The sequence below is a fragment of the Sturnus vulgaris genome, chromosome 4 (genome assembly GCF_052056855.1).
Source record: "Sturnus vulgaris isolate bStuVul1 chromosome 4, bStuVul1.hap1, whole genome shotgun sequence".
NCBI lineage: Eukaryota > Metazoa > Chordata > Aves > Passeriformes > Sturnidae > Sturnus > Sturnus vulgaris.
Window position 1 is genome coordinate 48892961 of NC_142246.1, and position 12620 is coordinate 48905580.

The 12620-nt window shown below is 38.8% G+C and overlaps 1 protein-coding gene across 1 annotated transcript in view; it reads right to left on the reverse strand.

Annotated features, from left to right (window-relative positions):
- Nucleotides 1-932: 932 nt before the first annotated feature.
- ARHGEF38 (Rho guanine nucleotide exchange factor 38) overlaps nt 933-12620 on the reverse strand; it is a 39677-nt gene continuing 27989 nt past the window's right edge. The window contains exons 9-14 of the mRNA XM_014878315.2: nt 11874-11996; nt 9084-9401; nt 7162-7302; nt 5788-5986; nt 5348-5607; nt 933-4639 (exon numbers count right to left, since the gene is read on the reverse strand). Of these exons, the coding sequence (XP_014733801.1) occupies nt 4454-4639; nt 5348-5607; nt 5788-5986; nt 7162-7302; nt 9084-9401; nt 11874-11996 (1227 nt within the window). The 3' untranslated portion in view covers nt 933-4453. The remainder of the gene's footprint in view (nt 4640-5347; nt 5608-5787; nt 5987-7161; nt 7303-9083; nt 9402-11873; nt 11997-12620) is intronic.

The following is a 12620-nucleotide window of genomic DNA, read 5'->3' on the forward strand; positions in this document are numbered from 1 at the left end:
AAATACAAAGTCTTCTTCTGTTGGTATAAAAATGTCAGTTAGGATTGTGATTCTTTGAAGTATTATATCAGAAAGGATTTATAGCACAGACCAGGTCTTTTAAATCAAGTGTTTAGCTTGACTATGTTAGATAGGCACTGCTGTAAAATCAAGAAGATTGAAGATAACAGTTGCTTTCTGCTTTTGATGTTATAGCTAGGATGGAATTAACAACTGTATTTTCAGAAAAGCAGTCTGTTCTACAGGCTTGCTTGACTGAAGTCGTCTGTCAGGTTGAGAAATGTGGTGTAGGGCAGGAAGAAGGAGTGCCCATCTGAAATTTGAGAAGCATGCCTCCTATTTAGTAAAAATAACTGGAAAATAGCCCTATGATTCTTTTATCCCCAAACCAAATTTCTCTGTGATTTACTATAAAAATTGCTACCTGACTTCTCTTAAATGTTTTAGAAATTGGTGTGGTAGTATTTTACTTCTACTTAAATATGATGCTTTTTTCATAGATGCCCAACTTCTGATACCCTCAGTAATGTGAAATGATAGGTTACTGTGGTTCCATGAGTGCTCCTTCTGGCTGGACTGGGGAATGCTGATGATACCTGAGTCTAAAAGGAAAGGTCTAATACAAGGCTCTGTGATTTACAAACTTTTATCTACTACAGCTCATAATGGTCAGAGTCTCGGGAGCAGCTGAAAAAGAACAGAGCTATGCTGACATCTGGAACGTTGAAGTGTATTTTTAAATTTACTTAGTATTTTTGATAGTGCTTGAAAAGTTCGAATGTATTGATCAATAAGCTAGCATGCATCCTGGAAATGCAGCATTTTATCTGAAGCAACTATTTCCTCTGCTAACTTTGCAGGCAGATCTTAGGTAGCATATAAAGCTCTTTACTTCTGGAAATTATCATGTTTAAAAAATAAGAAGAAACATCTTTACAAAAATAGATTTTTATTATTACAATAATTTAAAAGAAGATTTGGTTTTTTTACTATTTCTGAACAAACAATATTGTAATAGGAATTATCAGTAACAGATCTATGGGAACAAGGATTATCATGGCTGTGTTTCCTACTGCAGGTGGCAGGTCCACTTCATCTATCTTCATTTTTAAAGCTATCTTAAAATGACAACAAAAGTATACTTCAGTGTTTGAAGGAGGTAATTACTCAGTGAAGCTTCCAAAGATGAAAAGTCAGAAGGAATAATTCTTCAATCTGTGTTTGCATTGAAAAGCTGAACCTCTGCTCAAAGATCACAAGCACCATCCAGCCAAAGGGAAGATGGTGAAGCACAGAGGTGTCAGAGGTCAGAGACTAGGATTGTGCTATGTACTGACTTGGACATTTTCTGGGTTCCAGGTTATTAATGGCAACACGTAAAAATATTCCCTCAATGGAGAAGCACTTCAGTTTGAGTGGTCCTAATCTTGGAGTACTTGTACATATTTATTATTGCAACAGCTTAATTAAAACACACATTTGAACAAATGCAAGATCAATCCAGTAAACTGCAGCCAATCCCTGCTTCGATCAAAGTAAATCAGTTTTGTCATTAATGAGAATAAGAAAGCTCTTAGAATACTGTAACCTTCCCTACCTTAAAAAAATCCAGTGGCAAAACCATTGCATATTCTTAGAAATTTCTAGAGCCCTAACACAACTCAGTTTCTAGTATTTAAAGCAATGTCTTAACAAAAATGTGACTGAGCAAGTCTTGTATGAATTGTTGTAAATCTCTTTATTTTGGAAGGCTTTAGATTCGAGGAGCATCTCTTAATTTTCTGCAATTGCTGTTTGCATTCATCTGTTTTAAACAAAAGTAAAAGTTTGTGATATATTCATAATATCAAATGATAATGGCTAAATTTGAATTTCTGAAATGGAGTAAGCCAGTCCACCTGGGTACCTAATTACATACTTTTACTGGATCCCAAGTTATGAGACTATAATAAAGTCATACAATTATCCCACAATATAAAAATTACTATGGGTCCTAATCCTACACTGGGATTTTCATTTGGCCTACTAGGAGTTCCCTGGTCCCCCAGAGATTCAATGAAATTTAGGTGGTCAACTCCAGTATATTCATCCTTCCTTCCTTATTGCTTCTGGATCAGGATACCTAGCAAATATTTTGGAGAGCAGCATTCGAGTACACTTTGAGACACCTTCATAGAGTTTGATTTTTCATTAGGAATGTACCTAACACTCAAAATCAGAGCTCTCCCTGTGACTCAAACTGAGCTCTCAACACTAAGACATCAGAAATCTTTTTTCCTGACTCTTTCCCTTAATTAATTTCCCTGTCTGAAATACAAAACTTCATCATTGTGCTTACATGACTGCATTAAGCCTATTAAGTACAATTCAGTCATTTCTAAAACTGTTTCAACCATTGCAAAGTATAGATCATCTCCAAATAAAATATTCTAAATTGTGAGACAGAGCTGAAAACCTTCTTTTCTGTATCTTCCCCATAATCTCAAAATATAAAAGCCAAAGCAGTAAAAGGGTAGGGGTGAGTATTTCAGCCCTTTCTTCCAAGCTGATACTCCCTCTGGACTTTATTTTCCTCATTTAACTAAAGGTGAAGCTTTCCTAAAAGCAGCTAAATCCATTCATAACATGATTGGGAACCCTTTTTGCTTGCTATGGGGACAGCAAGATATAAGTGCCTGAGGTGCTGTACAATAAGGCAAAATAATGCTCACTGGATAGCAGTAGTTCACAGAGATTCCCACACCAGATTCTGGATATCTATCTCTGAGAACTCTAAAAGTTTCTCTGTCATATGATTTAATCCAGCACAAATTTCAGGTTTAATCTCTGTGATCTCCTGCATTCAGTCTCTGAGCACGAATGACAGCTTTTTCTACCCTTCTATGAAAATAATCTGAAAATTAAGGACATTAAAGAAACTGAAACCAGGTTCATTAGCATGGAAGAAACTATTGTGTGTAGCAACTGCCCTAATTTTTCTCAGCCTTTCTTTGCTGACAGGTTATTTTCTATTACATCTCAGTAAGCATTTTGAACCATTTCATCTTCAAACCCCACTCTTCAAACTATGGGAACTAGAAACTCAAGACAAAACCTTCAAAACAATTTCCTTATACTCTCGATCAGCAACACTACCTGCCCCCCACCCTTGATTTTAACAGTCTTGTCATTTTAGTCATCAGTACAAGCAATTATGCAATACAGAAAATACCTGACAGGAGTTGACTTTCAATTACACTATTTGCAGCAGGCAGTACTTGCAGTACTTTGCAGTACTTTGCACCAGGTCTTCGTTAATCACTAGAGGACCTCAGCATTGCTGTGGTGAAATACCTTGTGACAAGCACTTAGATACCAGTGAGAATCACCAGGGGGTGTTTTCTGTTTGCTGCGACCATTCAATCTATCTTAAGTGCAGGGTACCAGCCTGACCTAGGAATCACATCAGTAAGTGCACCTAAAGAAACTTATTCACTACATATTATGATCCCTGCATCTGACTTAGGGAATAAGAGAGGCACTAAATAGTCATTGAAAGGCACCACTTGACATTCTTCTTTTTTTCCTTTTATTCTTTTTTTTAACCAGTAAATTTCCCAAGACTAATAACACAGGTTTCATTTCACTATACAGATCTTGCACTAAAGCAGTTAGTGTGGAGACATACGTGGATTTCAAACCTGGGGCACTTCCATATTGCTACAAACTGTTTCTGCCATATGAAGCAGTTGTGTAATTAATTTGAAAATTATAACTCCTTTATGTCACAGTACCTGGTTCTAGTGTCCCCTCTTTTCCTTCCTGCATTTCCATATTTAACTACACATACTTTCTTCCCTGGGACTAGTCACTGGTACCACCACACCTGGTATGTTTTAAGTTGAAATGTTTCCTTAAAAATGAGTCCCTTTTTCTTTTCCCAATCCAATAATCTCCATTGAGAAAAAAGGTTCTTCACAAAAGCAGCTGAGGATAAAAGCAGACAATCAAAAAAGCTCGTTTTAAGATGTGACTGTGTTCACTGAGAAAACAGTTCAGGAACAACTCAGCCTACAGTATCCCTGATGACTGAATTTGTCCTTTTTCAAGGCCAATTCTCTTTGTCTTGAATATTATTTGCTAAATATCATGGAAGAAAAATGTAATTTCATCTGTGATTTGTATTTGTAGGTTGAGTCTTGATGTATGACGCTTTCGCAAAAGAGAAAATTATGGGGTAATAGAAAAGCAAGCTCTTCAGCATGTTAATCAGAATCAGTCTTCCTGTTAAATGTTTCCTCCCTCAGGTCTTGACAAGGTGATCGCTTTTGGAGAATGGAGGTTCTCAGTATCATTTGAGTGCTGGATACCATTGCTTCTGTCATCACTTGTGACTTGCTTTGCTTGCAAGCAAACCTAACAGATGATTATTCCGTCTGCTTCAGAGAATCTGGCTCAACAGGCCCTTCCCCTCCTAAGCATATGTCATCTTCCCTAGATAATTAGATGGTACATATCCCTTCTGACCTTTTGCTTCAGCTAGCCACCATTCCTTATTGCCACTCAGGTCGGAAAAGCGAAGTATCCTCACCCTCTGGTACTCCTGAAGGCTGAGTTCTTGATCACTTCTAGCTTGAAATGCATAAACAGCATAGAAGATCTGAAAAAAGAAAGCCACATAAACAAAAATCAGAACTAAAAAGCATAGCCACATGTTACTATGTAGCTGTGTATCAGTAGGAGTTCCCTATACAGAAAACAAGCAATAACATGTACAAACCAACGTTCAACTACATGGCCTGCAATTTATAGACAGGGTCAAAATATAAAGCAAAATTGAAGCATCTGGGGAGTTCCACATAACAAACAAACCAAGCTCCAAGGCCTCATCACCTTACAGTACTAGTAAGATTTTCAGCTCAAGTTCCATAGAATGGAAGAAGAATTTTTCAGCAAGGCTTCCTGGTGGACAATCACCTTTCTTAGAGAACCTGAACTCAAATGTGGCACATGGGTCACTTCTGTGCCTTGCTGATCAGCTTTCTTGTCAACAGTAAGTTGAAAAATCCCTGAAACTGAGGTACTTTACAAGTTCCTGCTCCATATGAGAAACTTGAGGTATACGTGGGGTGGGCATGTGTGCAAGTGTGTTTTCTGTGACACAGGAATGCAATTCACTGTTTGACTGATGCTCTTTTCCTAGCTCACAGCTATTTAAGAACAGAGAATAATGAATTCTTATGTAACACTGACAGATTAGTGCCACTCTTCTCTGATGTGAAAGGAAACCATTTAAATTACTAACAGTGTAATTTTAGACTTTAAATAGGAACAACAAGAAGTCAGGCACAGTGTGTATCATACTTACATGCTGATCATCCATACCCTGAAGAGCACCAGTCCCCGTGCAATTAATTGCAGGATTTTCACAGAAAGGAAAAGGTGAGCTGCTGTCACTGTTCTTGTACCCTGGACTTTTGGTGCTGCTGTCAGTAGGGGGCCGTGAAGAGACAAAGAGGCTGATGTCATCAAAATCATCATCACCAAAGCCATTTTCTGCTACAGCCTTCTGCGCTTTGGCTGGATTGTAAGGCCTCAGGAAGGAGGAGTACACATACCCTGTGAGGACTAGAAACCAGAATAAAGAGACAGAAAATAAATAAACAGGAAATACTGCTAAAATAATTTCAAAACCAACCATTTTATGCAGCTGTCAGCATGACAGAGGCAAACAGATTGGGCCAGAATTAAAAGAAATTAATATCCCAAAGGGAAGCTGTTATTGGGATATTTGCACAGAGAACTTACTTCCTGTGTCAACAAGCCATCTGCTTGTGCTTCCAAAGGGGTCCTTTTGTTCCACAACAGCCACCAGCTCTCCTTCATGCAAGTCAATGTCGAATTCCTGCGCGGCGTTGCACTTGCGCTTAGCCTGGTACAGCGACTCGGTGCTGTACGTGGACAACAGCTTGGCCCTGTCATCCTCTGTTTGGTGTGGGGACTCCAGCTGAAAACAAACAAGTGATATTCCTCCTCACTAATGCTGGGGCCATTTCCAGATTAAAATCTGTGTACGTGTATCTGTATCTGCTGCATGTGGCAACTGACCCGGTGCTTTTACACACAGACCAAGGAGTTACTTACACGGGGACCAAATCTCCTCTGCATATGCAGCAAGAACCTGTACCACTGCTATATTAACAGGTGAGCAATAAAGGTCAGATTTTAAAGAAATGTAGGAATTTCACTAATTAAAGACCTCTTAGTCTGTCCTCTGCTCTCAGAGAGGTGGTGTTCTTTATATGAACTGTCTCCTGCTTAATTGCTTTTCAGTAGCCATACAAAGGTATTCCTATGTAATATCACAAAAAAGCATAATCCAAAAATGGGCTGAGGCGTGCTAATGCCACATAACAACTTGCACGATAAGGCATTAGGCAAAAAAAACCCAGTGGTACCGAAACTGGCAGCTTTTTCTGTGAAATTACCTCTCTAAATGAGGGTAAGGGCCCTCATTTAACTGCTGGGCGTATATTCATTTCAGGGTTTGGTTAGAGGGCAGGGAGGCGGGTGCTGCACATCAGTGGGATCTTAACAGACCACAGAAGCAAGAGCACCTGTGCCTTCACTGATGCTGAAAGGAATTCTACAATTGCCCCAGCTTCTCCTGTAAACCTACCCCCAAGTCCTTATTTTACTGTAAACTAAACTCCTAAAACCTTCAGAGACATCTGATAAGATTGGAAACACAGATTTCCCGGTGGATTTTCTGAATCTTCTGCTGTGAGGGTGTATGTTTGTCCATATATGTGTAAACACCAGTACACATAACCACAGCTGAACACAAGGAAAATAAATCTTCTGAATTAGAAAACTAAGGTGCACTATAAGTATTTAACAAAAGAAGTTACCAAAGTTTACATATACCTTAGCCTTACCTAATGTGCTTAAAAGCCTAAGGGCAGTCAGAGGTAATTTGAAGTGGATTTTCAAGATATTAACATGAAAAAATGTGAAAAATCTTCAGAAGTTACTGGTCAATGAAAACTTCACTCCAACAACTTGATTCAGAGTCACAGTGAAGAGACAAAGCCCAAACTTTTAGGTAACATAAAAATGGATTTGTTCCAAAAGTGATTGAAAGAGGATGCTTCATACACAATTTGGATGTATGGTACTCACCGGAGAAGGAACAGGTTTCTTTTTTTCCAAGCTCAATTTTCTCTCAATAAAGGTTACACTACTGTTTTCTTTTACAAAATTCAGTTTGTGAACCTCCTCTATCAATTGATTCTGCACTTCACAGATGCTTGAGGAGGACAGCTGCAAACACAAATGTGGGTTAGATCTCATGTACAAAATGGTAGGGAAATTGGAGAGAGAGCAGATTCAATTTAATTGACTGAATGCTAGGAGTCAGGAAACCTGACAAGTTATGCCCATTTTCTGCAGAGCCCATAAGCAGTACACTCTACATACAAGATGCAAGGAGAAGAAAGGTCTTTGCTTAAAGAAAGTTTCTAATAGAGGATATTACAGTTAAAAGACATAGCAACTGAAGTTAAATCATTAAAAATATTCTAAATGGTGATGAAAATTAAGAGCCTTGCATTTATGCTACTGAGCCACCTGCTTTCACATGCAAATGGGCATCTCAGCAGCTATCAGAGTGGCCAATGTGCTGCAAGGCTTGGAGTAGTTTACTCCACAGCTGTGTATTTGTGCAACTGAGAGCTGCCAACAGGTGAAAAATTGTTGGGTAACTAAGTCTCTGTCTGTGGCACTGGATAAGTGCTTTTCGTCTATGCCTAATACCAAATGCATTTGCTGATGTAAACAGGAAAAAAAGAAAAAGAAGGTAATTTTGTAGCCAGACCCTCCAGAAAAAACAATGCCCAATACAACAGCTTTCAAGACATGAAAACATCAAATTGCAGGGATGAAATTTCTTCATGCAGAAAGAGCCTTCGTTAAACACCATAGTTCTATGTTTTGATCCTGACCTTGTTTAATTGCTTAATTTTTCAGCTGCCCCTTACTATAATGTGCTCTGTTCCAGCCTTGATGGAAAGGAATACTCCAGAATTGCCTTACTAGATAGAGTGTGTTTCCCAAGCAGCCTTGCTTCTGTTTGGGTGAGTGGATTTGTATGTGTGGAAGGCATTGTTGCAGACATGTTTCTCAGGGGGTTCAAGTCCTCCAGGCAAGGCTATTCATTACTGCCAATAGATATCTGCAGGAGTTTCTGAATCATATTTGGGTTTTAAAGCAACTTGATTTTCATAAAATTTATTTAATTGGATCTCCTAACTTGTTTTTCTTTTGCAGTCATCTGTGAATCTGCAGGTCTAGCAGCAAAGGAGGTGTTCATGTACTTTCTTATACTTTCCTGTGTTTTCTGGGCTTGTCAGGGTACATGCTAAGAAATGCTAGCAACTGCTTTCTTTTTGCTTTCCTGTAATATTCTTGCCATTACTACTGCAACAGTGGGAACAGTTCCATTAGGATCATACTCGATGAAAAGCCCAGGTCTGACAAAAGTTCAGAACACACGTTTCTCAAAACTCACTCCAGAGTAACCTTACTGTGGCCTTCATTATCTGAAGGGGGCCTACAGGAAAGCTGGAGAGGGACATTTTATAAGGGCATGTAGTGACAGGACAAGGGGGAATGGCTTTAAATTGAAAGAAGACAGATTTACATTAGTTTACTGTGACCCTGCTGAGGCACTGAAACGGCTTCTGCAAGGAAGCTGTGGGTTCCTTATTCCTGGAAGCTATAAAGGTCAGGATGGATGAAGCTTTAAGCAATCTGGTCTAGCGGAAGGTGTCCCTGTTAATGGCAGAGGAATAGGGGAATTTGAACTAGATGGTCTTTAAGGTCCCTTCCAACCAAACCATTTTGATTCTATGAGTTCAATCTTGACTGATCTTGCAAAGGGAAAAAAACCAAATCTGATTGTGCTCAGCAGAACAAACAAAATCACAAAATCAGTAAATCAGTGTAGCTTTGCAGATATGTGTCCTATATAATTTTACCCAAAGCATACAGAAAGAAAAAAAGGCAAATTAAGGCTGAGCTACACCTGTTTCTAATGTACTTACAGGAACAGGCACCATGACAGCAGAGTTTGACTGAAGTGCTGCAAATGTAATATTCTTGAGGAGGGTGATGAAGCAATGTAGACAGTTCAATACAATCTCTTTGGCTTCTCTGTTGAATACCTGAAGTTCTTCCACTAGCTGTGCATTTAGAGCCTCATAGTCTTTCTTTGCGAGGTCCAGTTCTCCAGCTGACCTCTGAAGGCAGCTGTTGTAGTCCAACAGCTTGTCATAGCGCTTCTGGATGAGCTTCTGAGGGCCTGGAAACAGGGCTTGCAGTGCTGAGAGAGGAGTCAAGACAAGCTTGTCCAGCTGAGCCATCTGGAAAGTATAAACCAGACCTACTCATTACCTTATTCACACAGTCCTTCAGATGCCATAAGGGGCTGAGCCTGATGGCAGCCCATCAAGCAGTTAATCACTCTTCACAAAGCATTGCTGCCAGAGGCAGTTTCAAGCAGGGTCCAGCATGACTTAGAATCTCCTCCATAACGGGAGAGGTATAAGTTTTGAAGCTTATGTGCAGCCTCAGGTACTGCCCCTAGGGAGCTGCCACTGGAGAAAACAGCAAGGACTAGTCAAGTGGTCAAGTAAAACTGGAGTTTCCTTAGGTGGAAGGCTCACACCAATATACAGTCTAAAGCCAATGAGGTCTTATTAAGTGGCAGCCTTGAACTCTCTCAAATCTGCTTTTCTTTTTCTTTTTTTTTTCCTCTCCTGGAAACAGCTGTAACTCAATTCCTGTTTAAACAAACACAAACAATCACTTGATTTGATTAAATTAGGTTATGCTTGTTGGTTTTATCTCTGGTAATCAACAAAATTAGACACCTGGTAAAAAACCAGTCTTCCTCAGACTTTTCCATTAGTCTCTAATTGTCTCAAGGGATTAATATTGCATGAAATAAAATTTATTTTTGTAAGTCATTTGTTCAAATACAGCACAGGCTTGTAGTGAGTGAAATTCATCATCATATTAAAGTTCTTGGACATTCTGCGTGAATTAAGTTGTTGGGTTGGATGTGAGAATAAAAAAGCAGCTGCCTCTGCATTCCCGAAAACATAACAGAGTTGAGGACAGGTCCATTTTAGCCCCAGAGTTGCTTTCCAAGGCCAAGATGCTGTACACTGGCTAAATAGCTCCTATTTTATTTCTACCTGAAAAACTGGGCTGTGTTTAGTGGAATTGATTTTCAATGCATTAAGAAAACAATTCTTCCAAACTGCTGGACCTGATTTCTGAAAAAGAGGCTACTGGGAATTTCTGCCTTAAAAATTCTCCAAAAAATCTAATGAGAGAGGAAGGTATACATTATTGACAAATGCACAAAGGGGAAAAAAACCTCAAACTATTAACCTGAGCCCACTGCTGAGATTTCCCTTGATAATAACCTTTCAGGAAAACATGTGAGGAACACTATGGGTTGTTCAGTGAGAACATCTACTCATCGTGCAATGTCAAGCCAAGGATGTTTTAAAAAACCCATATGCATAGGATAGGGAATCCTTGTAGTCTTGTACATCCAAGCCACAAAAATAAACAGATATTAAGTATAAATTAGCAATTGTTAATTAAAATGTCCACGGTTAAAATAAATAAAATAAAATTAAGTTGTTGGTTGGTTGGTTGGTTGTTTTTTTAATTACACAGACCTTCAGAGTAGCTAGGTCATGAAACAGTAGCTGTTAAAATTTTATTTCTAAAAGGAAGTTTTCTGTTTCATATATTGTGGAATTACTTCTACTTTTCTTTTATGTTTCTGAATATGGGGGTAGCTTCCATATTGGACACTCACCACTGCAATGATAGGGAGGTGTTATTTTGCACTTTATGCAATCATTCACTGTGAAGACATTGAAAATATCGTTCTGATTACTGAGATTATTTTTTTAGATCCTTTTCACATGTGAGAATTTCAAAGGAAAATAAATACTTTATCTTACTTCCCTGTCATTATCCTGGAGGTTGTAGTCTGCCAAAGAGCCTTCTGTTTCTTGGCAGACTCTGCTTTCAGTGTTTTAGAAAAGACTGAAGGGCTATATTTGAGTCAGCACTAAACTAGGTAAGTGTGAGAAAACCTCCACCTCTGAATTTTTCCAGCCTGAGCAGCTGTTTGAAGAAGCAGCCTGTCCCATTTTGAAGAGACATTTAAATATCTTATGAGAGCCAGGCATTACACTTCATTTTAATTCTAGAAGCAGAAGACTAGTTGAAAAACTGTTTTTTAAATTTCTTTATTAATTACTATGGGCTATATTTGGACTTTTCCTGGTTTCCCTATATGAAGGATTTGACAGCACTATCCTAATATCTGGACTTGATGATCTGAGATGCCTTTTCCCAGCTAATAAATCCAAGATTTTTACAGATCTGTGAGCTGTACAGTACATAAGCTAACAGTATATAAGCACAGTATCAATCACAAAAGTCACTCAAACTGCAAGTGCTGGTAAGAAAAGTAGCAAGGCAACAATCTGCTGCTCTTTTCTGAAGTTCAGGTGAAACAAATACAGGATTGTTCAGGTGATAAAAATTTAAAACAAAGATTTTACTATAAACCCAGGAATTTAGCTTGACAAGTTTTCTTTAGTTCTTCTAAGGACAACACACTGCATTTATATTGTATTTTATCTTAGTTCTAACAGAAATTCAACCAAAACCCCCCCACTTATCTTTCCCATGAGATTCCTAAGCTGGTTTTTTTCCTCTTTTCTGTCCTAGCCTTCCTCACATAAAGCTGTTTTCTCAGACATACAGGTAGCTGTGTAACACTGGACATTGCATTGACTTACAAAGTCTTCACATAGATTGGCAGTGTTGGTCTGTTTTTCCGAACAGTCATTGACTTCATCATCTTTATCTTGCAGGATTTCCTGAAGGCAAATTATATTCTGGGCACCCAGATGTATAGAATCCTAAATGAAAAGATGGTAGGAAGATGAAACTAATACAATCCATTTTAATATGTTGCATTCACTCATGCAGCTACTGCAAAAATACTGATGGAATCGGAAATATTTTCTGACACCTGTGCAGCTGCTGTGCAGTTTCCCGTCATTGTGACATTTTTTTTACTGTGACAATATTTTCCTGTGCTTTCTCTATTTTCAATGTAAACTACTTAAGAATCAAGTTGTTGATGTTCAACTGAAAGAACTATGCCCTAAACTAATGAATATCCCACTGGAAGTCAGCTACTCCTCAGCAAGAAGCCAGCTTACCATGCATCCTCAAAAGTATCTTTTGGGGGACTAAGTAGGACTACAGTGGTGTATTTCAGTCACTCAGAATTTAAATCTTAATGAAGTGTTTGGATAAGGAGCTGTCATCACCATTCCAGGCAACAGCCCTCGTTGGCTGAGCTCCCTGGCCTTTCTTGTGATAAGCCCTGGCCAGCTGGTTATTGACCTTGCCTATCTCTCAAGCAACCTCCCTGCCTGGTTAGGGAACACTTAGACTTTGACAGGCCTCATACCATCTACAAAGCTGGCAAGTAGTCCATGGGAGGGGAAGATTGATAAATCACAAGCCAACCTTCA